General features: G+C 42.7%; 4 protein-coding genes and 1 long non-coding RNA gene across 5 annotated transcripts; all 5 read left to right on the plus strand.

Moving 5' to 3' along the window:
* Window positions 1-1,205: 1,205 nt before the first annotated feature.
* Window positions 1,206-12,931, plus strand: LOC308174395 (EH domain-containing protein 2-like; the record flags this gene model as incomplete). Its single annotated transcript, XM_080549474.1, has 6 exons — window positions 1,206-1,414; window positions 1,618-1,794; window positions 1,968-2,065; window positions 10,817-11,229; window positions 11,456-11,620; window positions 12,371-12,931. 6 exons carry the CDS (start codon window positions 1,206-1,208, stop codon window positions 12,929-12,931), a joined length of 1,623 nt encoding a protein of 540 aa, XP_080405600.1.
* Window positions 12,932-14,718: 1,787 nt separating this feature from the next.
* LOC308174618 lies at window positions 14,719-16,333 on the plus strand. The gene is made up of 6 exons (XR_013937926.1): window positions 14,719-14,906; window positions 15,062-15,086; window positions 15,463-15,516; window positions 15,667-15,741; window positions 15,858-15,955; window positions 16,061-16,333. It is a non-coding gene; the product is annotated as an uncharacterized lncRNA (long non-coding RNA).
* A 1,615-nt stretch (window positions 16,334-17,948) lies between these two features.
* Window positions 17,949-18,375, plus strand: LOC308174968 (syncollin-like). The gene has a single exon (XM_080550080.1). It carries the CDS (start codon window positions 17,955-17,957, stop codon window positions 18,348-18,350), a length of 396 nt encoding a protein of 131 aa, XP_080406206.1. The 5' UTR covers window positions 17,949-17,954; the 3' UTR covers window positions 18,351-18,375.
* A 3,385-nt stretch (window positions 18,376-21,760) lies between these two features.
* Window positions 21,761-22,669, plus strand: LOC308174564 (guanine nucleotide-binding protein G(I)/G(S)/G(O) subunit gamma-8-like; the record flags this gene model as incomplete). The annotated part of the gene is made up of 2 exons (XM_080549660.1): window positions 21,761-21,844; window positions 22,541-22,669. The coding sequence occupies 2 exons, from the start codon at window positions 21,761-21,763 to the stop codon at window positions 22,667-22,669; spliced, it is 213 nt and encodes a 70-aa protein (XP_080405786.1).
* A 1,053-nt stretch (window positions 22,670-23,722) lies between these two features.
* On the plus strand, window positions 23,723-27,730 carry LOC308174756 (transmembrane protein 45B-like). Its single transcript, XM_080549856.1, has 6 exons — window positions 23,723-23,770; window positions 25,042-25,235; window positions 25,705-25,917; window positions 26,376-26,560; window positions 26,773-26,915; window positions 27,492-27,730. The coding sequence occupies exons 2-6, from the start codon at window positions 25,046-25,048 to the stop codon at window positions 27,592-27,594; spliced, it is 834 nt and encodes a 277-aa protein (XP_080405982.1). The 5' UTR covers window positions 23,723-23,770; window positions 25,042-25,045; the 3' UTR covers window positions 27,595-27,730.
* The last annotated feature ends 33 nt before the right edge of the window (window positions 27,731-27,763 follow it).

The following is a 27,763-nucleotide window of genomic DNA, read 5'->3' on the forward strand; positions in this document are numbered from 1 at the left end:
GGCAGCTGCTGGACTGAAAAAATCAGGTGTAGTGCTGAGGCACAAACATGTACATTTCAAGCCTGCAAACTGTGACACTTTAAATAACGTGAAAAATACTATTGTGCAATATGACAACCCTAGTTGACTATCTGTGCAGTATAGTACAGTGGATTGTGTACATAGCCTTTATTTATGTAAACCAGCTCCTTACCTTCTTGTGATTTTCTTTTCTTTTTCTAAATTTTTTTTTTTTCCTTTCCTAACACCAGGGGAGCCACCCCTCCTAAATTTCGTTGTTTGGTACCTGTACTGTAGCAATGACAATAAAGTCCATTCATTCATTCATTCATTCATTCATACAGGTAGGCCTACATCAGACCTCAACAACGTTATATGTTCTACCAGCAGGGGGTGCTAAAGAGAGGGAAAGGGGGCTCCCCATTGAAATTGTTTTAGATATTAAAATACACTCTGCTTTATTTCCAAGGAGGACAGTGTAATAAATATGGTTGGTGTACATACATTAACAGTATTCCGTTACGTCAAGAATTGTCTGTGCTTCCTGCCTCACTTAGAAGTGTGATAGCAGGTTTTACAACCAAAAGTGTTGAGTTACAAAGAGACAAAAGTGTTAGTATGCCATAGTCTATAATATGACATTATCTGAGTAAATATAATTTAGGAAAATTAAAGATCTGGTAAGGTTTTTTAATACATTTCGGAGCTCAGGCTTTTAGCTGCATTACTTAGCCTACTTCTTGAGGACAGGTTTCATGGGGGAACAGATTCTACATACAGTAACAGTAACATTCATGTGAAGTTGAATTATGTATTCATTCAGTTCTTGGTATTGATTAAGTTTGATTAAGATTGATTTGAGTTGGTTCTCCAAACCTTGACACACAGGCTGTTCTTTTTGTTCTGCACCTGGTGTTTACGCATGTTTTATTCCTGGGCTCCCCCTTAACAGTGTGACAGTAAGACTGCGTTTCACCCCACCCAGTCCCAACTGACATAGTTCAGTGCATTTGAGCAGCTGTGGCCTCCTCCCATCATGTCCTGGCTGAGGAAGAATGCAGCCTTGGATAACTGTTCTGTTCTCAGTCTCCAGGTATTCTTCCCCACTCAGTCACTTTTCTTTGAGATGAGTTGAAGTTGTTTGCAGACTGCATAATTACAGCCTAACAGTTCATTTTTTCCATCGACGGGAGCATTTTTTCATCATGTCTAGAGGGGGGCTCCTGGGCAAGAACACTGTCCATACCGTCACTGAGGAGCTGAAGTCTCTGTACTATAAGAGGCTGCTGCCCATAGAGAAGTATTACAGCTTCCATCATTTTCACTCCTCCACCCTTGAAGATGCAGACTTTGACAACAAACCCATGGTGCTGGTGATGGGTCAGTATTCAACAGGAAAGACTACTTTCATCAGGTAACGAACACTGTTCTTTACACTAATCAGTAGCTCAAGCCTGGCAAAGAAACATGCCTTGCATAAGTATCTGCTAGATATGATTGACTTTTTACTGTATGTGTGTGTGTGTGTGTGTGTGTGTGTGTGTGTGTGTGTGTGTGTGTGTGTGTGTGTGTGTGTGTGCGTGCGTGTGTGTGTGTGTGTGTGCGTGCGTGCGTAAGGTATCTCTTAGACCAAGAGTTTCCAGGGAGTCGAGTTGGACCAGAACCCACTACAGACTGCTTCACTGCCATCATGCATGGGGAGGTGGAGGGAATAATCCCAGGAAATGCCCTTACTGTAGATCCAAATAAACCGTTTCGCAAACTCAACCCTTTTGGAAACACCTTCCTCAACAGGTAATGAGATAAAGAGGCAATGTTGATTCAACATTCTAAATCAAAATCAACAATGCAGAATGCAGACCAGGATAACAGACTAGAAAACTCTGAGTGAACTAGTACTATTGAAAGGAGAAAAAACATGTCAATGTACATCATATTGTTGTTAAGCTTTAGTTCTTTTTCCCAAGGTTCCAGTGTGCCCAGCTGCCAAATCAGGTCCTAGAGAGTATTAGCATTATCGACACACCAGGCATCTTAACTGGGACAAAAAGGAGATTGAGTCGAGGTGAGATGCATGAGAGCAAAATTGAATGGATGATGGGAGGGAACCCTAATGTTTGTCTGAAGGGAATTGAGCATTAATCTTTTCATCTAAATCAGTTAAAATGATTACTATTGCAATTTCCCCTGGGTTAAACCACAGATTGACTGGACTAAAGAGGCACACTGGACACGGCTGGAGCTTGAGTGCAGATGCTGAGTGCTGCCAGGCTCACTCAGGTATATGTGTCTGTCTCCCTCCAGTGGTGGTAAGTGGAAGTGGCGCCTGTGGCCTGTGTGTGTGATGATGAGATGATGAGATGATGATGATGATGATGATGATGATGGGGGGTGATAGGAAGGTCGTAGAGACACCATTCAAATGGTTTTAGATTCCCTGTCCTCTGGTCTATCCGGGGGTGTTGGAATTGTTCTCCTAACCCGCGGGGAACCATACGTTATTAACCCCGGTAAGAGTCACACTACGGGACGTATAACGCTGGCTATGAATATGGTAGAAACACAAGGTTTTCATATTTAAGTTCATTAGGTCTACACGGTCATTTGAAGCCTAACCCCAGCCCTCTACGACCCCGGGAAGTCATGTTATTGAGCTTCATGCAGATTAGCCACATGCTAATAACGCGATTCCACACTGGCCAGTAGAAGTTTTAAACAGTGGAATTGATCAGTTCCTCCGTGGCGCAGCTCGTTTGTTCGTGCGTGACTCATTCATAGGTACAGGGTTCGAATCCCAGGTCTGGAGGATGTACTGATGAGCATTTTCGTTAATGGCCCAAAAAACATCTCTATGCCCTGGGACTTGAAGAAGAAGAAGAAGAAGAAGAAGAAGAAGAAGAAGAAGAAGAAGAAGAAGAAGAAGAAGAAGAAGAAGAAGAAGAAGAAGAAGAAGAAGAAGAAGAAGAAGAAGAAGAAGAAGAAGAAGAAGAAGAAGAAGAAGAAGAAGAAGAAGAAGAAGAAGAAGAAGAAGAAGAAGAAGAAGAAGAAGAAGAAGAAGAAGAAGAAGAAGAAGAAGAAGAAGAAGAAGAAGAAGAAGAAGAAGAAGAAGAAGAAGAAGAAGAAGAAGAAGAAGAAGAAGAAGAAGAAGAAGAAGAAGAAGAAGAAGAAGAAGAAGAAGAAGAAGAAGAAGAAGAAGAAGAAGAAGAAGAAGAAGAAGAAGAAGAAGAAGAAGAAGAAGAAGAAGAAGAAGAAGAAGAAGAAGAAGAAGAAGAAGAAGAAGAAGAAGAAGAAGAAGAAGAAGAAGAAGAAGAAGAAGAAGAAGAAGAAGAAGAAGAAGAAGAAGAAGAAGAAGAAGAAGAAGAAGAAGAAGAAGAAGAAGAAGAAGAAGAAGAAGAAGAAGAAGAAGAAGAAGAAGAAGAAGAAGAAGAAGAAGAAGAAGAAGAAGAAGAAGAAGAAGAAGAAGAAGAAGAAGAAGAAGAAGAAGAAGAAGAAGAAGAAGAAGAAGAAGAAGAAGAAGAAGAAGAAGAAGAAGAAGAAGAAGAAGAAGAAGAAGAAGAAGAAGAAGAAGAAGAAGAAGAAGAAGAAGAAGAAGAAGAAGAAGAAGAAGAAGAAGAAGAAGAAGAAGAAGAAGAAGAAGAAAGAATAAGTCCAAAATATATATATGAAATAGAGTCACACTACGGGGCGTATAACTCTGGCTATGAATGTGTTAGAAACACGCGGTTTTCATATTTAAGTTCATTAGGTCTACACGGTCATTTTAAGCCTAACCCCAGCCCTCTGCGACCCCGGGAAGTCATGTTAAACTGAAGTTAAAGACGACAGATGTGTCAAAAAAACAAAAAAAAGTTAGGGTGAAGATAGTGGATGCACGCATTTAACATCTCTCTCTATGACCTGGGGGAAGATAGTGGTGTGGAATAACCAGCAGTGACATCTGACCTCCTGGGCATATGTGAATGTGAATGGTCATGTTAATGAGCTGTATGTTAATGAGCTGTGTGTGTATGTTAATGAGCTTCATGCTAATGAGATTCATGCTAATGAGATTCATGCTAATGAGCTGTATGTTAATGAGATGTATGTTAATGAGCTGTATGTTAATGAGCTTCATGCTAATGAGATTCATGCTAATGAGATTCATGCTAATGAGCTGTATGTTAATGAGCTGTATGTTAATGAGCTGTGTGTGTATGTTAATGAGCTGTATGTTAATGAGCTTCATGCTAATGAGCTGTATGTTAATGAGCTGTATGTTAATTAGCTGTGTGTGTATGTTAATGAGCTGTATGTTAATGAGCTTCATGCTAATGAGCTGTATGTTAATGAGCTGTATGTTAATGAGCTGTGTGTGTATGTTAATGAGCTGTATGTTAATGAGCTTCATGCTAATGAGCTGTATGTTAATGAGATGTATGTTAATGAGCTGTGTGTGTATGTTAATGAGCTGTATGTTAATGAGCTTCATGCTAATTAGCTGTATGTTAATTAGATGTATGTTAATGAGCTGTGTGTGTATGTTAATGAGCTGTATGTTAATGAGCTTCATGCTAATGAGATTCATGCTAATGAGCTGTATGTTAATGAGCTGTGTAAAAGTGGGCGGAGCTTAAATCAAAGTGGGAGGAGCGTAAATTAAAGTGGGCGGAGCTTAAATCAAAGTGGGAGGAGTTTAAATCAAAGTGGGAGGAGCTTAAATCAAAGTGGGCGGAGCTTAAATCAAAGTGGGCGGAGCTTAAATCAAAGTGGGCGGAGCTTAAATCAAAGTGGGCGGAGCTTAAATCAAAGTGGGCGGAGCTTAAATCAAAGTGGGAGGAGCTTAAGTCAAAGTGGGCGGAGCTTAAATCAAAGTGGGAGGAGCTTAAATCAAAGTGGGCGGAGCTTAAATCAAAGTGGGAGGAGCTTAAGTCAAAGTGGGCGGAGCTTAAATCAAAGTGGGAGGAGCTTAAATCAAAGTGGGCGGAGCTTAAATCAAAGTGGGCGGAGCTTAAATCAAAGTGGGAGGAGCTTAAATCAAAGTGGGAGGAGCGTAAATTAAAGTGGGCGGAGCTTAAATCAAAGTGGGAGGAGCTTAAATCAAAGTGGGAGGAGCTTAAATCAAAGTGGGCGGAGCTTAAATCAAAGTGGGAGGAGCTTAAATCAAAGTGGGAGGAGCTTAAATCAAAGTGGGAGGAGCTTAAATCAAAGTGGGCGGAGCTTAAATCAAAGTGGGAGGAGCTTAAATCAAAGTGGGCGGAGCTTAAATCAAAGTGGGAGGAGCTTAAATCAAAGTGGGCGGAGCTTAAATCAAAGTGGGAGGAGCTTAAATCAAAGTGGGCGGAGCTTAAATCAAAGTGGGCGGAGCTTAAATCAAAGTGGGAGGAGCTTAAATCAAAGTGGGCGGAGCTTAAATCAAAGTGGGCGGAGCTTAAATCAAAGTGGGAGGAGCTTAAATCAAAGTGGGCGGAGCTTAAATCAAAGTGGGAGGAGCTTAAATCAAAGTGGGAGGAGCTTAAATCAAAGTGGGCGGAGCTTAAATCAAAGTGGGAGGAGCTTAAATCAAAGTGGGCGGAGCTTAAATCAAAGTGGGAGGAGCTTAAATCAAAGTGGGCGGAGCTTAAATCAAAGTGGGCGGCGCTTAAATCAAAGTGGGAGGAGCTTAAATCAAAGTGGGCGGAGCTTAAATCAAAGTGGGCGGAGCTTAAATCAAAGTGGGCGGAGCTTAAATCAAAGTGGGCGGAGCTTAAATCAAAGTGGGAGGAGCTTAAATCAAAGTGGGCGGAGCTTAAATCAAAGTGGGAGGAGCTTAAATCAAAGTGGGCGGAGCTTAAATCAAAGTGGGCGGAGCTTAAATCAAAGTGGGAGGAGCTTAAATCAAAGTGGGAGGAGCTTAAGTCAAAGTGGGAGGAGCTTAAATCAAAGTGGGCGGAGCTTAAATCAAAGTGGGCGGAGCTTAAATCAAAGTGGGAGGAGCTTAAATCAAAGTGGGAGGAGCTTAAATCAAAGTGGGCGGAGCTTAAATCAAAGTGGGAGGAGCTTAAATCAAAGTGGGCGGAGCTTAAATCAAAGTGGGAGGAGCTTAAATCAAAGTGGGCGGAGCTTAAATCAAAGTGGGCGGAGCTTAAATCAAAGTGGGAGGAGCTTAAATCAAAGTGGGCGGAGCTTAAATCAAAGTGGGCGGAGCTTAAATCAAAGTGGGAGGAGCTTAAATCAAAGTGGGCGGAGCTTAAATCAAAGTGGGAGGAGCTTAAATCAAAGTGGGAGGAGCTTAAATCAAAGTGGGCGGAGCTTAAATCAAAGTGGGAGGAGCTTAAATCAAAGTGGGAGGAGCTTAAATCAAAGTGGGAGGAGCTTAAATCAAAGTGGGCGGAGCTTAAATCAAAGTGGGAGGAGCTTAAATCAAAGTGGGCGGCGCTTAAATCAAAGTGGGCGGAGCTTAAATCAAAGTGGGCGGAGCTTAAATCAAAGTGGGCGGAGCTTAAATCAAAGTGGGAGGAGCTTAAATCAAAGTGGGCGGAGCTTAAATCAAAGTGGGAGGAGCTTAAATCAAAGTGGGAGGAGCTTAAATCAAAGTGGGCGGAGCTTAAATCAAAGTGGGAGGAGCTTGTGTCTAAGTGGGAGGAGCTTAAATCAAAGTGGGAGGAGCTTAAATCAAAGTGGGCGGAGCTTAAATCAAAGTGGGAGGAGCTTAAATCAAAGTGGGCGGCGCTTAAATCAAAGTGGGCGGAGCTTAAATCAAAGTGGGCGGAGCTTAAATCAAAGTGGGCGGAGCTTAAATCAAAGTGGGAGGAGCTTAAATCAAAGTGGGCGGAGCTTAAATCAAAGTGGGAGGAGCTTAAATCAAAGTGGGCGGAGCTTAAATCAAAGTGGGAGGAGCTTAAATCAAAGTGGGCGGAGCTTAAATCAAAGTGGGCGGAGCTTAAATCAAAGTGGGAGGAGCTTAAATCAAAGTGGGCGGAGCTTAAATCAAAGTGGGCGGAGCTTAAATCAAAGTGGGCGGAGCTTAAATCAAAGTGGACGGAGCTTAAATCAAAGTGGGAGGAGCTTAAATCAAAGTGGGCGGAGCTTAAATCAAAGTGGGCGGAGCTTAAATCAAAGTGGGCGGAGCTTAAATCAAAGTGGACGGAGCTTAAATCAAAGTGGGAGGAGCTTAAATCAAAGTGGGCGGAGCTTAAATCAAAGTGGGAGGAGCTTAAATCAAAGTGGGCGGAGCTTAAATCAAAGTGGGCGGAGCTTAAATCAAAGTGGGAGGAGCTTAAATCAAAGTGGGAGGAGCTTAAGTCAAAGTGGGAGGAGCTTAAGTCAAAGTGGGTGGAGCTTAAATCAAAGTGGGAGGAGCTTAAGTCAAAGTGGGAGGAGCTTACGTCAAAGTGGGAGGAGCTTAAATCAAAGTGGGAGGAGCTTACGTCTAAGTGGGCGGAGCTTAAATCAAAGTGGGAGGAGCTTAAGTCAAAGTGGGCGGAGCTTAAATCAAAGTGGGCGGAGCTTAAGCCAAAGTGGGAGGAGCTTAAAGCAAAGTGGGAGGAGCTTAAAGCAAAGTGGGAGGAGCTTAAATCAAAGTGGGAGGAGCTTAAGTCAAAGTGGGCGGAGCTTAAATCAAAGTAGGAGGAGCTTAAATCAAAGTGGGAGGAGCTTAAATCAAAGTGGGCGGAGCTTAAATCAAAGTGGGGGGAGCTTAAGTCAAAGTGGGCGGAGCTTAAATCAAAGTGGGCGGAGCTTAAATCAAAGTGGGAGGAGCTTAAATCAAAGTGGGCGGAGCTTGTGTCTAAGTGGGAGTGGCTTAATTGATTAATTTAAATTGTGGGCGGAGCTTGTGTCAAAAGTGGGCGGAGCTTGTGTCAAAGTGGGCGGAGCTTAAGTGGGAGTGGGAGTGGCTTGGACATTTAGTGGGCGGAGCTTGTGTCAAAGTGGGAGTGGCTTAATTGATTAATTCCAATTTTCTTTCATTTGCCAACAAACGACCTACCTAGGGTGTACACAGGTGTACCCTATGTTGAAGCCTTAGGATGAAAACCAGAACTCGGTGCCAGAAAGTCCCAGTCACCCAAAAATCGGCACCGTGAAGCGTCACAGGGGTCCGGTCGCGTGCCCCGAGTTTCGAGGCGCTAGCTCAAACGGTCGCTCCGTGGCGCCCCCCGTAGTTACGGATCACGCACTCACTTCAAAGCTCCCCGTTTGGGCCACGAATGGCCGATCGAGCCGAAACTCTGGGTAAACACTTGTCTCACCGAGATGTTCCACATATGTGAAAACCAGACCTCTAGCTCACAGCCAGGAGGGGAGTTATGAGTTCTCTGCACTTACGAATGGCCGATCGAGCCGAAACTCTGGCTAAACACTCGTCTCACCGAGATGTTCCACATATGTGAAAACCAGACCTCTAGCTCACTCAGGAGGGGAGTTATAAGTAAATGAGCTTAAGTCAAAGTGGGGGCGGAGCTTAAATCAAAGCGGGCGGAGCTTAAATCAAAGCGGGCGGAGCTTAAATCAAAGCGGGCGGAGCTTAAATCAAAGTGGGAGGAGCTTTAATCAAAGTGGGCGGAGCTTAAATCAACGTGGGAGGAGCTTAAATCAACGTGGGAGGAGCTTAAATCAAAGTGGGAGGAGCTTAAATCAAAGTGGGAGGAGCTTAAGTCAAAGTGGGCGGAGCTTAAGTCAAAGTGGGAGGAGCTTAAGTCAAAGTTGATTGATTAAGTTTGATTAAGATTGATTTGAGTTGATTAAGTTCTCCAAACCTTGACACACAGGCTGTTCTTTTTGTTCTGCACCTGGTGTTTACACATGTTTTATTCCTGCGCTCCCCCTTAACAGTGTAACAGTAAGACTGCGTTTCACCCCACCCAGTCCCAACTGACATAGTTCAGTGCATTTGAGCAGCTGTGGCCTCCTCCCATCATGTCCTGGCTGAGGAAGAATGCAGCCTTGGATAACTGTTCTGTTCTCAGTCTCCAGGTATTCTTCCCCACTCAGTCACTTTTCTTTGAGATGAGTTGAAGTTGTTTGCAGACTGCATAATTACAGCCTAACAGTTCATTTTTTCCATCGACGGGAGCATTTTTTCATCATGTCTAGAGGGGGGCTCCTGGGCAAGAACACTGTCCATACCGTCACTGAGGAGCTGAAGTCTCTGTACTATAAGAGGCTGCTGCCCATAGAGAAGTATTACAGCTTCCATCATTTTCACTCCTCCACCCTTGAAGATGCAGACTTTGACAACAAACCCATGGTGCTGGTGATGGGTCAGTATTCAACAGGAAAGACTACTTTCATCAGGTAACGAACACTGTTCTTTACACTAATCAGTAGCTCAAGCCTGGCAAAGAAACATGCCTTGCATAAGTATCTGCTAGATGTGATTGACTTTGTACTGTATGTGTGTGTGTGTGTGTGTGTGTGTGTGTGTGTGTGTGTGTGTGCGTGTGTGCGTGTGTGTGTGTGTGTGTGTGTGTGCGTGCGTAAGGTATCTCTTAGACCAAGAGTTTCCAGGGAGTCGAGTTGGACCAGAACCCACTACAGACTGCTTCACTGCCATCATGCATGGGGAGGTGGAGGGAATAATTCCAGGAAATGCCCTTACTGTAGATCCAAATAAACCGTTTCGCAAACTCAACCCTTTTGGAAACACCTTCCTCAACAGGTAATGAGATAAAGAGGCAATGTTGATTCAACATTCTAAATCAAAATCAACAATGCAGAATGCAGACCAGGATAACAGACTAGAAAACTCTGAGTGAACTAGTACTATTGAAAGGAGAAAAAACATGTCAATGTACATCATATTGTTGTTAAGCTTTAGTTCTTTTTCCCAAGGTTCCAGTGTGCCCAGCTGCCAAATCAGGTCCTAGAGAGTATTAGCATTATCGACACACCAGGCATCTTAACTGGGACAAAAAGGAGAATGCGTCGAGGTGAGATGCATGAGAGCAAAATTGAATGGATGATGGGAGGGAACCCTAATGTTTGTCTGAAGGGAATTGAGCATTAATCTTTTCATCTAAATCAGTTAAAACCAACAGAAAAAAATGATGACAGTATTGCATGTGTATCCTGCTGGTCTTTTCCCCTAGAAGAGGAAGGCCTGATGCAGAAGATTGAGTGAGATCATAGTCATGAAACAGAAATAAGAGGCGTGGTCAGATGTTGTATGCCTGTGGAGATGTGGCTGGTGCTGGACCCTGCCTCTCAAACAAAAGGAATGTTGAGGACTACAAGGAAAAGACACTTAAGCAATATCACACGAGAGGGAGTGCTGTTCTACTGAATATCAGCACAGCTGTGATTCGGTCCTAGGTACGAGGCCGCAGGCTGATATTCAGTATAACAGCAAGACCTCGAGTGTGATATTGCTTTTATACTATTATAGATATTGGTTTTCTACAGCGCCATTTATTAGTTAACAGTAATAAGCGACAACAGATTATGATTTCTTTGTTTATTTAATCCTAAAAAGAAACAAAAAATAGTTCCGCAACTGAACTTCAAATGGACTGTTGCCTAGTAACCTGAACACAAACAATGTAGTCTAATTAACGGTCATTTAGTAGAACATCTGTGCGGTGGAGTGATACATGTAGTTAAAAGTCCCAGTGCTGTTATACTGTATATCGGCACTCATGGAATGCCTCTTGTCCAATCAAATTACTTAGTCGGAACTAACTGTTGTATAAGTTGACATATTACACTTCTATATATTTTGTAGCAGTGGCACAAAGTGGCAGACATGACTGGTTTTTATTCAGGAGCCAATAAATCACAATAGCATTTCTATAATCATGCCAATATGCATAATGTATATTTCTTAATGCGTTAATAAAACAGCTGTACTCTCCTTCCTCAGGATATGACTTCCCTGCGGTGCTGCGCTGGTTTGCAGAGCGCGTGGACCGCATCATCCTCCTGTTTGATGCTCATAAACTGGAGTTCTCTGATGAGCTCACTCGCGCCTTTGGGGCCCTGCGTGGCAATGAAGACAAGCTGCACGTGGTCCTGAATAAGGCAGACACGGTTGACTCCCAAGAGCTCATGCGAGTGTACGGTTCACTCATGTGGTCCCTGGGGAAGGTCTTTCGAACCCCTGAGATCCTCCGGGTGTACATCAGCTCCTTATGGTCGGAGCCACGCCTGCTGTCTGACCATCATCAGCTGCTGGAGTTTGAAGAGGAGGATCTTCTAGCAGACATCAGGAGCCTGCCCTGCAATGCTGCCATACGGAAACTCAATGATCTAGTTAAGAGGGCACGCTTAGTTAGGGTGAGGCACACTTATGGACCTTGTTCTTTGAATTAGATCTGAATTAACTTCATTAATAACTTTCAAGGGTCATCAAAACATTTACATGTACGTGACCTTATTTTGGAGAGCTGCATTTACTTACGATACATTGTTTTTAGATGTGGTGGCCACAAATGCTGTAGACGCTGTAGACTCTGATGTACAGCTAAGACATGATTTCTCTCCATCTCTGTCCACATCCTAGGCTCATGCACATATCATCAGCTATCTGAAGCAGGAGATGCCTACAATCTTCTGCAAGGAGAACAAGAAACATAACCTGATATACGAGCTTCCTCTCATCTTCTCCAAGATCCAACAGCAGACTCGGGTCCCAGCTGGAGACTTCCCTGACTGTGCCAGGATGCAGGTCTGCCACTGGTTAATATTTTTGTTGCACGGTTATTTTTGTGAGATTTTCCTTGCCCAGAAGAACTCACAATAAGTATTGCAGATTTGTTCAATTGGAGAATATATAAAATCCCTCAACTCTATTTGAACTGCTATTTTGTCTATACCTTTTTTATTATTAGATTTCTCCAAATTGTATATGAAGCTTGCATTAGTTCAGGCAGGGCAGCTGATTCACACATCACCTGTTCAGGGACAACGCTTAAAAGCAGTCAATTCAATTCAATTCAATTCAATGATACTTTATTTATCCCCGTGGGGAAATTCATTTTGCCACGCTACTCTCTAAAAACAACACATAACAACACAACATAAAGGACAGACAATAATACTGTAATAATAGTTTGTGCAATGCTCAGCCATGGTTAAACAGTCTGACGCCATTGGTTGTGAGAGTTATACTTGTTGGTCATCTCACCCACCGCCCCAGCCTCCACCCGTTAGGTCACCCTGTATTTAACCTACCTACAGGGGGGTTGATAAGACACGGGCTCCCTGCCATAGTGATATTCTGTTGTTGTTAAACGTCAGGCAGGGGGCTATACAGAGGGGAGCCATCCAATTACGCAAAACTTAAATGTATTAGCATTTTCATACAAATAATGACTAAACCGATGTACAGTAAGTGTCCTGCCGGACTGAATATATCTAATTCACAGTAATATTTGATCCTGAATTCTAAACTTTCCTACTTTTATTAATGTCTCAGGAACGGCTAATGGGTCAAGACTTCGCTAAGTTCAAGGCTCTCAAGCCCAGCCTGATGGCCTCCCTGGACAAGCTGCTGACCACCGACATCGCCAGGCTGACGCCCCTACTGCACCAGAAGGATCTGAGGGAGGGTTCCCTGCCCCTGCCAGGGGTGCTGGACGGGGCCTTTCTGGGAACTTTCAGGCCTGTCTACAAGAAGGACCCCTTTATGGATGTTACAGAAAACGACGAAAGCTGTGAACAAGGCAGTGAGTGGGTGGTGGGGAAAGATAAACCAAAATATGACGAGATATTCTACAATCTCTGTCCTGTTAAGGGCAAGCTGAGCGGCACCAAGGCCAAAGAGTGGATGCTCAGCTCCCACCTGCCAAACTCGGTGCTGGGTCACATCTGGAGGCTGTCTGACGTGGACTGTGATGGCATGCTGGATGAGGAGGAGTTCGCCTTAGCCATCCACCTCATTGAAGGCAAGCTGGGGGGCCACAGACTCCCTCAGGAGCTGCCTGCCCACCTGGTGCCCCCGTCCAAACGTCTACAGAAACGCTCTGAAGATGTTTAGACATAAAACACGATTGTCCTTTTTGCTGTCTAGCTGTTCCCCACGCATAGCCTCCCTCCTCCAGTTCCTTTCATTATTGCTAGACATAATGAACTGAATTCTATCTTTATTCTGTAGTATATATAATAGTTACTAATACAATGGTTATGGTAGACCTCCAACTTTCTGAATCGTATTTGAGAACTTAATCTGAACTGTTTAAAAAAATCTAATAAAAAATAAAAATCACTATCATTACGACCAAAGTGTCCAAATCTCCTTTGGAAGGTTAACAATGTTATGTGCATTCATTCAATTGTTATATACCATTTTACAACAGGTTCAATTGTGTTTTCTCCTCCACACACACCCCATCTATGAAAACACATGTCTTTGCTTTTAGTTACCACCATACTAATCAGCGTCTTTGAGCCTGCGACACTTTAAATGAATGTGCAATAACACTATGTGCAATATGACAACCCTAGGGTACATAAGGTTGCAGAGAAATAGGAAATGTTAGAATAGGTATAGCATAGCATAGAGTACAGCACAGTGTTTTATCTGTACAGTATAGTATAGTGGATAGTGTACATAGCCTTTATTTATGTAAACCAGCTCCTTTCCCTTCTTGTCTTTTTAGTTTTTTTTTCTTCTTTCCTAGCACCAGGGGAGCCACGCCTCCCAAATTTCGTTGTTTGGTACCTGTACTATAGCAATGACAATAAAGACCATTCATTCATTCATTCATTCATTCATTCAAAAGCGCTATATACATTTTATGAATTATTATTATTATTAATCTACCAGTGTAACAACTGTATGGCATATTTCATAATTGATGTTCAAATATTGACTCTGTACTAATTACTCTCTACGTAAAGGTTGTATTGTTCCGCTAGCAGTCATGTGGCAATTGTTATACTTGTTTGCTAACAGTCAAAATTCTCTCAAGGGTCTGTCACCTCGATCGATCACTCTCACAACCTCGATCGATCTCTCATCAGATGTCTCTGGGACACCCCACCCCTGGGACACCCCACCCCTGGGACACCCCACCCCACCCCAGAGCAGACACCAGAACCCTCTTCTCATCACATGACGGTTGAAATGCTGTAACTGGAAGGTCGAATTTCTCAACCAAACCATTTGATTCGAGCTAGTATTAGGGATGGACAGATTGATGAATGCATTTAGCAATTGATTCTTTCTTGTGTTGAAATCACATTTCTATATACATCAATATGTTACGCTTGAACGTTTGAGCATTCTTGCTCCGTGTTCTTGTTCCCACAGAAGGCATGTCTGTCCCTCCTCCCCTCTCCTATAGGCTAGAATAACACGTGTGTCCCTCCTCCCCTCTCCTATAGGCTAGAATAACATGTCTGTCCCTCCTCCCCTCTCCTATAGGCTAGAATAACACCTGTGTCCCTCCTCCCCTCTCCTATAGGCTAGAATAACTTGTCTGTCCCTCCTCCCCTCTCCTATAGGCTAGAATAACATGTCTGTCCCTCCTCCCCTCTCCTATAGGCTAGAATAACATGTCTGTCCCTCCTCCCCTCTCCTATAGGCTAGAATAACATGTCTGTCCCTCCTCCCCTCTCCTATAGGCTAGAATAACATTTGTGTCCCTCCTCCCCTCTCCTATAGGCTAGAATAACATGTCTGTCCCTCCTCCCCTCTCCTATAGGCTAGAATAACATGTCTGTCCCTCCTCCCCTCTCCTATAGGCTAGAATAACACGTGTGTCCCTCCTCCCCTCTCCTATAGGCTAGAATAACACGTGTGTGTAACGGGACCTCATTAAAATGCTCCGTAGCTCGCTCCGCCTTATTTCTTTCGTAACAACATCTAATTTTAAGGAAATAACTTCAAAACGTCTTCCGACATTGTCGGCAAATCTTATAGTAAATAAGACCTCTTGCAACCTCTACCTCTCTCAGAGCAGGGCCGCTGCAACCTGCGACATGGCCGTCAGAATCCACATCACTTACTGGTGGGTGACTTACCGTACACCCTACATGTCAGAATACTATGTTTCTGATGTCTGATTTAACACAATGCACTGCCTGTATTAGAGCATTAGCCTACTGTGATTTCAAAACAGATGTGACTTTTACTGACATGCAGCAATGTTCTCTTTGTCTGTAGTGGTGGATGAGGGTACAAGCCCAAGGTAAGTGGCCACACAGTCACGATCCTCTCGTATCAGAATAGAATCCGAATCAGAATATTTTTTATTGTCAAGTATATTCGCACATACAGGACATTGTGTGGTTGGTGCATAAGAGAACGAGCTATTCGAGCTAATGCCATCGGGGTGTTAACAGTACCGAAGCCATGGGGCTAAAACCCAGAGGCTGACAAACAGCTATAACAGCTTATACTGGGCTGGCTCTGATGTGTTTTGCCCTATTGTCCTTTTGGCTGGATGTGTAACCTGGCCAGGCCATTACATCTCATCGCAGCTCAGCTCAGCTCAGCTCAGCTCAGTTTGTTTGACTGTTGTGTAATTAGGGTATAACTGAGTTACTGTGCTGTCTCCTCTCCAGTTCACCAAACTCAAGATGCTGCTTGAGGATGAATTCCCTGGTGACCTTGAGATTGTGAGTATCTGAAGCAAGTCCACAGAATGTGCACATGTGTATGTAACCTGATCTGTTGAGTTAACAACTTTAAGGTGTTTCATGTTAGGTGAATTATGCCTGGTAATGTGTTCTTTCTCTCTCTCTCGCACACACTTACTCATTCAACAGACTGGTGAGAGCACACCCTCAACTACCGGCTGGTTTGAAGTAGAGGTGAATGGCAAGTTGGTCCACTCCAAGCAGGTATCAGTTGACATTTTAAGTCTTCTTACCTCATTTAGTTGCTCTCAACATGCAAGCACAGGTTGATGAATAAATAGTTTGAAAAGCATAGAAACACTTGTGTCTTCGTCTTTCAGGAGGGGTCAGGCTTTGTGGACAACGACGAGAAGATGACAGCATTAGTGGATGCCATTGAAAAGGTGTTAGGAAAATAAGCTAGTGCTGACAATGGGAGGTGGGAATTTTTCCTTTTTTTAACATTACCGTTGCCTCTTTATTCTGTGTTTCATGTGGTTATCAGTCTCAGTTAATAATCCTTACCCTTTCTGTCTTTCCACAGTCAGTTCATCAGTTTGTCATCTCCCTGACAAGGCAAATAATGATGGTGGTACCCCAAGTGTCGATAACACGGGTGCTGCTTGAAGAACCCTGCCCTGCCATGGAGGCGTCAGACAGAGACCTCCCATAGTACCACTGTGACTTGTGAATACAAACGGAGAACAGTTACACCTTTGTATATAAGTGTACCCATTCTCATATAATATTTGGTAAGAATCTAAGTTACTATTACATACAATTCTAGAATAGTATGAATGAAGTGTAATGTTGATTAAATTACAAGAAAAAAAACGATATCATGATGGAACTGTGTTTTATTAATGTTGCATGTGTATGTACCAGGAGGTGAGGAGGTGTTTGTGTCAGGTTTTGGGCTTATGATTTAAGATGTCAGTTTGGGAGGAGGACTAGTGACTCTACCTGCACACACCTGGCAGGTGTACATTGCTGTCTCCAGTCAGGACAACCTTCTCTTACTCATCGAATTTCTCAACCAAATTTGATTCAAGCTATTAGGGGTGGACAAAACAAGGTGTTACCAAGAGCTTATCTCTAATTATATCATGTAACTGCCCAGTGAAAGCTGAAACTTTCAAAAGGAGAATTCTTTATTTTTTAAACAATATTTTATTAGAAGGAAGTAGAACACAGTACAACATTTATGGGTACACAAATAAGGAATGAAGGTCCTTCTAAAAATGTTTTGCCATATGTATCCACCCCACCCATCAACCAAACACCTATTGCCAATGGAAAAAATATATATATATATTTGTATATATAAATGACGGGAGTTAAATAAAATAAAAGCATCAGGCTATATCAAATGCCCCCATAGCTCTGAACTAACATCCACATGGGATGCATAAAGTCCTCTTATACTGTCATCAAAGGATACTTATTCACATAACAGCCACACATAATAACAAGTAAACAGAATATTCCAGTTGCTACAGCGCGTGTAAACACCTTATTCTGAATATTACAATGACCCGAATATTGACCTTAATCTGAATATGTGCATGTAAATGCAATCAATGTCACATGATCTGTTTGAGGGGAAAAAACAGCCCATCATGAACATTTAAAGTAGCCTACTTCATAAATACTTGTTGTAACAAAAATTGTAATCAGTGGGACCTTACAAAAGCAATCTTCAATAATATATATTAAAAAATGATGTGGCTAGAATATTAACATTAACAAGTCAATGTTATTTCTAATAGTGAAATTAGACCATTTTATTGTGTGCCATGGAAACTCATGGAAGTAGAGCTGGAGGTTTGTCATTGAACCTTAGCAGGCCTCTTATCTGACTCTGAGCGTTTAACAGTTTAACAGTGCTCCCCCTGATTGAGACCATCTGATCTGTATTTGATGTGTTTGGATGTTGTGTAGACATGCTTAGGTACATTGGTTTATATATTTTTTGGTATATGTATGAATGTAACTTGTTATTATGTGTGGCTGTTATGTGAATAAGTATCCTTTGATTACAAGATGACTTGCATCCCTTGTGGATGTTAGTTCATAAGAGTTTGTGATTTTTAGTGAGGGAAAAAGTAAGTAATGAGTTGCTGTGATAATAATCATTTAGAATGTTAACCATATTGCATTGCCAGGGTGAAGAATAGGACTTATTGACTATGTAAATGTATTTTTTTTTTTTAAGAAAAACATTTTTGTATAACATTTTTGGATAGCTAAATGTGATGTTGTAATATTGACACAAGGGGGGTCTTACAGGGTTAAAACACCAAATGTTCTTCTGGTTATCTTGGGGGGGACACCTGTGAAAACAAATTCAACTTCACACGATAGATCACAGGCAAGGGCTACTTAAGGGCTACCTGGCCTGCAGTTTCATATGTCCGAACCCTGAGTGAGGAGACAACATGAAGGTGATCATTGCTTTTCTCCTGGGCGCTTTGTGCGTGGGGCCCCTCGGGGCGCAGTGCCCGGACCCTGCTACACTGAAAGACGAGAACGAAGTGAAGCTCTGTGCCAGGCTCTATGAGGACAGTCACCACTACGATGAGCAGAGCTGCGGTGGAAAGTACATCGATGCGTATCCCAATGACGACGTCCCCATCCTCCCCTACCGCTGGAACGACCATGTCTCCTCCCTGGTGGTGGCCAGCCGGTGCAGCCTGACCGCCTGGTCTCGGTCCAAGAAGGGAGGGTCCAAGAAGAAGTTCTCCGCAGGTATCCAGCATCGCCTCAAAGACGTGGGCATGGGTCTGTTCGGCACGTGGGACAACGACATCTCAGGATACTTCTGTGACTGCTAGAGGCAGAGAGCATGTAGCAGGCGAAGCCGTCAATAAAGAATCTAAGCAGGATATCAAATAAACCATTTCCTCCTGCTAATCATTTGTCATGGATTTCATTTCAGACTCAGCCTAATTAATGTCAGTAATATATTACAACGGTTATTTTAATTGTTTATCAAATGCTACTGGAAATGGAGTGGTAGACAGACCCACGTGCATGTTCTTGATCATACCAAATGTATATTTATCAATACCGGTAAATAATGTCAACATTTCAGGGGCAGAGGAGCTTTTCGTCATCTTTAAATTCTGTCAGTATTGATAGAACCATTTCAGATGTTTACATACACTAACGGGCAGTGGTGGACTCAGGCTGTTTGAAGGGCAGGGGGGGCGAAAAGAAAAAAAGGGCACCTACTGCACAACATGGGACCCCATCAGTGCACATGGTCAAGTTTAGACCATTGGAAGGGCACCAATAGGGCACATCCTCTAATTTTGCCACTCAAAAGGGCACTTTAGTGGGACGTTTTTCAACTGTGGGGGCACATGGTCAAGTTTAGACCATTGGAGGGGCACCAATAGGGCACATCCTCTAGTTTTCGCCACTCAAAAGGGCATTTTTGCCACTCAAAAGACAGATGTCAGACAGATGTTTTTCAACCGTGGGGGCACGAGGAGGGGCGGTCGCCCCCCCTGCCCCCCTTCTGAGTCCGCCAGTGCTAACGGGCCCTCAGCAGCAGAGAAAGTGTTAGTGCAGCAGTGCTTTCTCTGCCTTCCAGTGTGAGAGAGAGGTTAGTTAATACAGGGAAACACCTGCTAATGAGGCACTTGGCATTCAACTCCACGAGGCACTGAGCCCCCTGCTGCCCCCTGGCAACCCTGCAAGCGCCACTTCCGATCGATACATTTTGAGCCGATCAACACCTTTCAATACCTGTTGCATGATGGGGATGAAATCAGTACGACTTTGTTGGCTACTTGACATTTACAAGAGTAGCTAGATCCCAGACTCACAACATGTGTAGAGCGAGGCGTCGTGGAGCCCCGCACTTCTCACGTGGCTTCGTTGAGTTCAGGCTACACTAGGCCAGAGCCAGAGGGTAACTGTGCAGGGCTTTAAAACACGGTGGTAACAACATGACGGCTATTGAAATCCTCAATAAAACGTCTGATGAATTCTCTGAACAATCACCACAACTGATTGAGTTTATTCATCGGTCGAGTAAATTATTATTTTATATTATATTATTTCCAACATGGTCCTTTGATATTAACATAAAAGACAACAATAACATGTGACAGGTATCTTGAGCATGATTTGTCCAAAACAAACCCAACCCAATTGTAACTCTGTCAATGACAATAAAGGTCAATCTAATCTAATGTAATCTAATCTAAATGAAAGAGCGGATGAATAGATGAGAGAGGAAGTACGAAACAATTAGGAGGTTATTCTGTGTGGGTTATACTGAGTGGTTAGTCGAATGTATCGATTGCTTTGGAATAAGGCGTCTGCTATGCAGTCAAAAACACTGATGGGAGTAGGCTAAACATGAAATAAACCAAACAAGCTTCAATAAGGTACCTGGGAGTCAGGCAGTATCATAGTATCAATAAGCAAACGAATTCCAGTCTTACGATACCAGGAAGTAGACCACTGGCAATACTAGGACTCTTCACAGCTGACACAAATCAATCATTAAGTCCATAATGAGTGCAGAATCCCAAGTCGCCAGGAGGGGGCGTCGGGAAGTCGTCAGAAATGACTCTGTAACAGGTGGGTGGAGGCAAGTAAAGATATTATAATATGAGAGATATTATATGATATACTTATTATAATAAGAGACCTTATAAGGTCATTTAAAGGATTATACTTGGCCTACACCCCCAATAAATTAAATGGGTAAAGCTTATGGTATCCTCCTCCCATGGTTATCTTAAAGGTTCATATTTATGGGGGGAGCTACTGTGCAACAGCAGCTGTGTGGAATCAACACTCTGTTCACCTCTCCTGCCTCAGGCTCTTGGTTACTTGTAACTAGTGTTTTCCACATGACTATTACGCACGAACACACAGTGATTGTCAAGCCACATATTGATAGGATGTGTTTTGGATTAATAGCCTACACAGATAGATTTTTTTGAATATTAGGGGTGCTTAAAGCCAGGTTTATGAGGGACATCAATTTCAAGCAAACTGTTAAGAATTACAGACTTTTCTGAAATACATTTCTCTATCTGAATTATCTTATGAGCTAATTGATTGATATCAATGATACGTGATAAGAGTGATAGAGTGATGGAGTATGATAAGAGTGATAGAGTGATGGAGTATGATAAGAGTGATAGAGTGATGGAGTATGATAAGAGTGATAGAGTGTGTCAAGAGTGGAAGGTCACACCCCAGGTTGCCTGCTACTGCTGCATTGAGCCCAACATGGGGGAAGAACCAGAGCTAATTATGAGAGGAGGCAACCTATTAAAGCCCTCCTCCCCATCTTACCCCTTAATCTCTCTTTATTTGTAACTGTAAGTGGGTGGAGAGTGTCTTTATTCAACCTGCATCAGACCTCCACATCTACCAACCTGCCTCTTGTTATTGCGGTAAGTACCTACTTAGCAGGTCGAGCCAAATGAGATGTTTTGATATTCATTGTGATCAACTGAGACGGGTGCAAATAGAGCTTTGGTGCATTTGGTCTGGTAATGACAACACACCTAAAGAGTTTCATCTATAGTTTATTGTACAATACATGTGTTGTGTTAATGTTCAGGTCAAAAAGAAAAAGTCATTTTGACATCAACCAGTTCCATTGTTTGCTGTCTTGTATGGAGTTAGGTACAGATAGAACGCAGAGAGAAAGGGGTGCAGTCAGTGTGCCTGTGTCCCATACCCTCTGAAGAGCCGGCACAGAAAAGACCCATCCAGAGCCTCTCGGTGCTGCATGGTGACCAGTAACGCACCTGGCCAGTGTATGTGGAGGTAGAGGTGACAGTGTGTATGTGGAGGTAGAGGTGACAGCATCTCTGCTGCTACTAGAAGTGCTGCTACACATCACACTAACCACTCTTTACAAAAGAGGACTCAAAACAGGCACTAATGGGTGGTTAGATGAACAGTACTGTACATGCAACAGTAACAGAGAGAGAAGTCACGTGTGTTTCCTTGCCAGGCTAGCGGATGCCCCCTGGGGGACGTTGCCTCTGCATGCCCCCCCCCCCTACGCCTCTCCCTCTGAGGCCCTCGCTGTGCCACTTCCAGCTGAGACCCAGGGAGCAGCAATAACAAGCATAGGATAGGAAGCTAAACTGTTCCCATGTTGGAAGAGGACACTAGAGGACACTAACACTGTGTGTGTACGTTAACCCTTCTGTCTGACGCATGGCTGGCTGCAGGCTGAGAGAGGTGAGCGTGCAGCGGCAGGATGTCGAATAACATGGCCAAGATCGCAGACGCCCGAAAAACAGTGGAGCAGCTGAAACTGGAGGTCAACATTGAGAGGATGATGGTAAGTGAAAAGGTGCAGCAACAGCTTTACTAGTTCCTGCCCAGGATCAAGGGAGAGTAAACAGGTTTGAAAAGGAAGACATACTGTAGGTTAGATAAAAGCGTCTGCTAAATGGTAAAAATGTCAAATGTAAGTGAATATGACTTTTGCAATGTTTTGATCGCAAAAGGAAAATACCTGTGAAGCTGTTTATGAAGGTTCTTCATAAAATGTGTTACACATATTTGACTGTACAAAGACTTTATTTACATGGTAAAGATGAGGGGGACTGGGTGAAGTTTGTCCAGTTCTCCAAAATGAATGAATAAGGGCTTAAACACCCCACTCACAGTATCTACATACTACACCCCACTCACAGTATCTACACACTCCACCCCACTCACAGTATCTACATACTCGGGTTGGGGTGAATTCAAAGGGTTGGGGCGAAGTGTCAAAGCTTTTTATTTACAATTTACATAAGAATGTAAAGAACACACACGGTTGAGTTGCTGACCATTGGAACATACAGTATACCCAGATACTCAGATTGTTTCAGTGTATTTAAAAGTCATAGGAAACGAATGCCCCTTTTTCAATTGCCAAATAATAATTCAATTCACTTCCGGAATTGATGTTTAAATGAGTTTAAATGAAATTCACCCCAACCCTGCTACTTACATTACAATGTTTTTTTTACCACAATGTTTCGTGCAGGTGTCCAAGGCAGCGGCTGACCTGATGGCCTTCTGTGAAGCGCACGCCAAAGAGGATCCTCTAGTGACACCCGTGCCGTCTGCTGAGAACCCCTTCAGGGAGAAGAAGTTCTTCTGTGCCATACTCTAATCCAATTTCTTTAAAATAATGTGTCATACCTCATTAACAAAAATAGCCAGTGCTAAGGTATAATATCAATAATATATTGAAAATGTTGGTTTTGGTATTCACTCCGTCATCTGTATTAGCCACCTGTGTGCCTACAGGTAGTAGGCTGTACTGTACATGTAGAGATTGTTAGATTAATATGACTGAATGTAATAAAAACACTAGAAAACGGGGGCAAAGTTCTGTGAATCTGGCTGGCCAATAAACTGGCTTCCAGGCACTTCCTTGACAGGAATATTACACATTAACTTTCACGTCATCTCCATAAACCATAATCAGAACTCAGGGCCGTAACCACTTCCACAGTGCCATGTAAGGAAGGATTCCAGTTTGATTTGTTTTAAAAGCTTTTAATAACATGAATAACTAGGCTACATTATGGCTGTGTAGACATTAGGATGAAACTTTGCATATGAAACCACGACCAAAAAAGATGAGTTAATCAAGTTAGCGTTGAAATACACCCAATAGAAACCATATTATGAACAATTCATACACATCATGGTGACATCATGAACAGGAAGGAATGTAATAAAAATACAAAACAACAAGATATTGCACTCATAATTATGCAAATCAAGAGAAAAATAAAACATTCTCTTGATGCTTATAAGGGCTCTAAAAGACCAAAGAATCATTGAATAGATAGATGGGGGTAGCCTATAAAAACCAGCACATGGCTACAACCACTTGTTAACCATTTGTCTTAATAACATCATTTCATCCTCAGGAAATGGGTCCTTGGTGGAAGTCAAGTCTTCCTACTCCTTTTCGGACATGTTAAGTAAATAGTGTTTTTTGTTTTGTTTAGTTTTTTCTTGTTTTTGTTGAGTTTTTTCTTGTTTTTGTTTTGTCTTTTGTTGTTATAACTATTTCTTTTTACACATGTTCGAAATAAAGCTTTCATTCATTCATTCATTCATTCAAGTCATGCAAATCATGGGCGCGGTCACATGATGCTTTGCGATAGCCTCTCCAGGTAAACCCACAGGTGTGCACAAGAGGCACTTCAGGAATAGGGAGAGAGAGGAGTTCAACTGGGAAAGTGGCACATCGAATACGGTATGGATATTATTTTTAACCTTCTCTGTTCAGTTGTGGCTGTTGATGTAGGCTACCTTGAATAACTGTTAAAAAAAAAAACACTAATATGGAAGATGTCGATAAGGGTACAAAGTCTATGGTGCTACCTAGTATGTGGCCCCGTACGCCCACATGACTGAAACAGGCACGCGTCTTGACTTCTTAGGCTATATATATTATATATATCGTTTAATTACGTTTAATTCCATTGTATATACAAATGAACTTATATCAAATTGCATATTTAAAATAAAATAAAATAAAAAAATAAACTTTGACAGATTATTGATTTAGTTTTATTGATAATGCAATTTAAATACAAAGTCAATGAAAACACAATATTGGCTCCAACGTTGAAAGATATGCAGCGATCCAACTACAGCGACCAATCTAGAAAAACTTGTCTGACAATTCAACTATGTATGTAAACACACCTGACAGATGTGCTCTGACGAAACCACACAAACATGCTTGAAATCGATAGAATAGTAACACCGTTTTTAGGGTGTGTGTAAAATCTCCTACACAATTAGTATACAAATACAATTTTTTAAAAAACGGTCTTATAATCAAGTGACACCGTACCGTTTAAAAGGACACCAACCCGCATCAGAAGGTCGTTCTTCAAATAAAGCGTGACGTCATTATACCGGGCACCTTTGCACAATTTGTTGACAGTCCTGGGTGAAGCAAACACGACCAACCTTGAGTAAGCATGTTTCTGATAAAGGCATGACTAATGGTTTGTTTTGCGTTTCATTGGGAACAAGAGAGAACTGAAAATGTTGTAGATTGTCTTTAAAACAACTTAAGCTCATCTTATATAGGCAGCATTTTGATACTGACCAGATCCTGCAATTGTACAATTGCATTGTAGCCTTACAACAAGTTAGGCAATCTTGCCAATGCCTCCTTATGAATCACATTCACTTTCATCTCTACACAATTCTCCTTTTGGAATGTGCAAGTAGATTTGCATTTTGACTTTGCAAGACAAAATATTTTTGGTATCTCCTGAATACACAGGAGGAATTGCAAGAAATGTAGGCTACCTTTGAAGAAATAAACTAAATGAAAATGTTATTGTTACGTTTATTGTTTATATGCATATTGTATACTGTATACATTTGCATAGCCTACTAGTGGTTGGTTTGCTTGAACAATAATTGTCTATTATTGTACATTAATTGTCACAGAATACTTTGCTCATTCCATCATTCATATGCATGATATCTGTCATGGGTACACAGGAAGATGGCCAACTTCAAGGGGCATGCTCTTCCTGGGAGTTTCTTTCTGATGTTTGGCCTGTTGTGGTCAGTGAAGTACCCACTGAAATACTGCTGGAGGAAGTCTCACCCTAAAGGAAAACAACAGCTGCCCCCGTTCTTCAACAGAATAGACTTCATCGAGGGGGTCATGAAAATATTCTTTGCCTTTGTAGGTGAGTGTCCCCCTGGATCATTCACTCATTCACCCTGTCACACATCAAACACCATTCACCCTGTCACACATCAAACACCATTCACTCTGTCACACATCAAACACCATTCACTCTGTCACACATCAAACACCATTCACCCTGTCACACATCAAACACCATTCACCCTGTCACACATCAAACACCATTCACTCTGTCACACATCAAACACCATTCACTCTGTCACACATCAAACACCATTCACCCTGTCACACATCAAACACCATTCACCCTGTCACACATCAAACACCATTCACCCTGTCACATCAAACACCATTCACCCTGTCACATCAAACACCATTCACTCTGTCACACATCAAACACCATTCGCTCTGTCAGACATCAAACACCATTCACTCTGTCACATCAAACACCATTCACTCTGCAGGTCTTCCAGAGGGTTGCTATCTGACCCTTGTCCTCACATTAACAGGCATCATGGCCGAGCAGTTTGTGCCTGACGGCCCCCACGCCCACCTCTACGACAGCGACAGTAAGTCGTGGGTGAAGCTGATGAACTGGCAGCACAGCACCATGTATCTGTTCTACGGGATATCTGGAATCGCAGACGTCCTCACCACCTCATCACTTCCTGTTCCGCCTGGTCTCGACCGCCTGGCTCTGGCCCTGGCTATCTTTATTGAAGGTGCAGTATGAAAGGTTAATTATTACCCCCTACTCTGCCTGTGTGCAGAGTTGTGGCTGTGGGGCGGCTGTGACTCAGGAGGTAGAGCCGGCGTGTCATGATCGCAAAGGTCGGCGGTTCGATCCCCGGCTCCCCCTGTCCACGTGTCGAGGTGTCCTCCTCAAGACACTGAACCCCAAATCGCTTCCAACGAGCGGGCCGGCACCTCGTATGGTAGCTTGGTGTGTGAAAGTGTGTGTGAATGGGTGAATGAGAGGCCGTTGTAAAGAGCTTTGGAACAAGGTGCTATATAAGTCAGTCCATTTAGGCCTACTGTTATTGGTAGGTATACATACATATTTTACCATCACTGTTATCAACTGGTCCCTTGATCTTTCAACTGTAGACACTACAATAGTATCTGCACAATTGTATTTATTACTAATAGCCTAAACGCTTGGTTCTCCTCTACCCTGCAGGGTTCCTGTTCTACTTCCATGTGCACATGCGCCCCCCTCTGGACCTGCACATCCACTCCCTGCTCCTGGTGGCTGTGTTTGGGGGGGCAGCCAGCACCATGCTAGAGGTGTTCCTGAGGGACAACATAGTCCTGGAGCTGTTCAGGGCCAGCCTGGCCATCCTGCAGGGCTCCTGGTTCTACCAGGTAACGCTTCACCACCACCACAAACGCTATCACTTTTACCTGAACCCTTTCTCCTTCCAAAAGAGCGAGCACTGACAAAAACAACCTGACAACTAGTGTAAAACGTTCATTTAACTGATGTGCCTACTAGCCCTAGACCGACAGAGAGGGCATACACACTAAGAAGGCCAATTCAAAGGTTAGTTATTACTTTTGAACATGTTTTCTTTCAGATTGGATTTGTCCTCTACCCTTTAAATGGCCCAGTGTGGGACCTGACGTTACATGACAACATCATGTTCATCACCATGTGCTTCTGTTGGCACTTTGCTGTGGCCCTCCTCATTGTTGCTGTCATCTTCTGCATCATCTGCTGGTGAGTCTCTGTCTTCTGACACTGCTTGTATCTAATATTTAATATTTAATTCGGTTGTTAAGTCGTGACGTGTTTCCGGGTCCAACGTTGGCTGAGGCGCTCTCTTCGAAATGCTGTACACTGGTACTCTGGTGCGGGGAATTTTTTATTTCGACCCGGAAATTGCTAAACGTCAGACTTAACAACCGAATTGATTTAATAATAGATAGTGCCACCAAACGGGTCACGGTTTCAATTGAAATGTATATTTCTAAAATGAACCCAGGAAAGTGATGAGTTTCCTGGCTACATAGTGTACAGGCTTTTTACTTTTGTCTGCTTGCGGCTCTGTCAGTATGTGAAGCGCATTGAGTTGCATCTTGTAAGAAATGCGCTATACAAATACAATTTGATTTGATTTTGATTTGAGTGAGAACCTGACCATGTGACCAGGACCGTGTCCTAGTGATGATATTCCATTTAATTGTCTGTTCCCCTTTCATCAATACATTGGTAAAGCTCATCTTAGATGGGTAAATGCACTTCTAATTCTGGTCCACTCTCATTCATTGTTTATTTGTCTTTTGGTCCTAACAGCACAGTACATAGATGTGCAACAAGGAGAGGTGACATGGAGATGGGAATGAGAAAGACCTCCAGCTCTCAGAAAGCTCTGCTCCAAGACTCAGAGGAAGAGTAGACGTAATGAAGTGTTTCAATCCCGCTCTCCATAATGTGGATAATGTTCTGTTTATATTTAGACAATATAGATTATCTCTGGTTCTGACCCTGAAGTAATGCCATGCTGTCCTGTGTCTGTATGTCCTCTTCCAATTTGCACATTTGTACTTTACTCAATAAAACAATGT

The sequence above is a fragment of the Nansenia antarctica genome (genome assembly GCF_963989245.1).
Source record: "Nansenia antarctica genome assembly, chromosome: 20".
NCBI classification, from domain to species: domain Eukaryota; kingdom Metazoa; phylum Chordata; class Actinopteri; order Argentiniformes; family Microstomatidae; genus Nansenia; species Nansenia antarctica.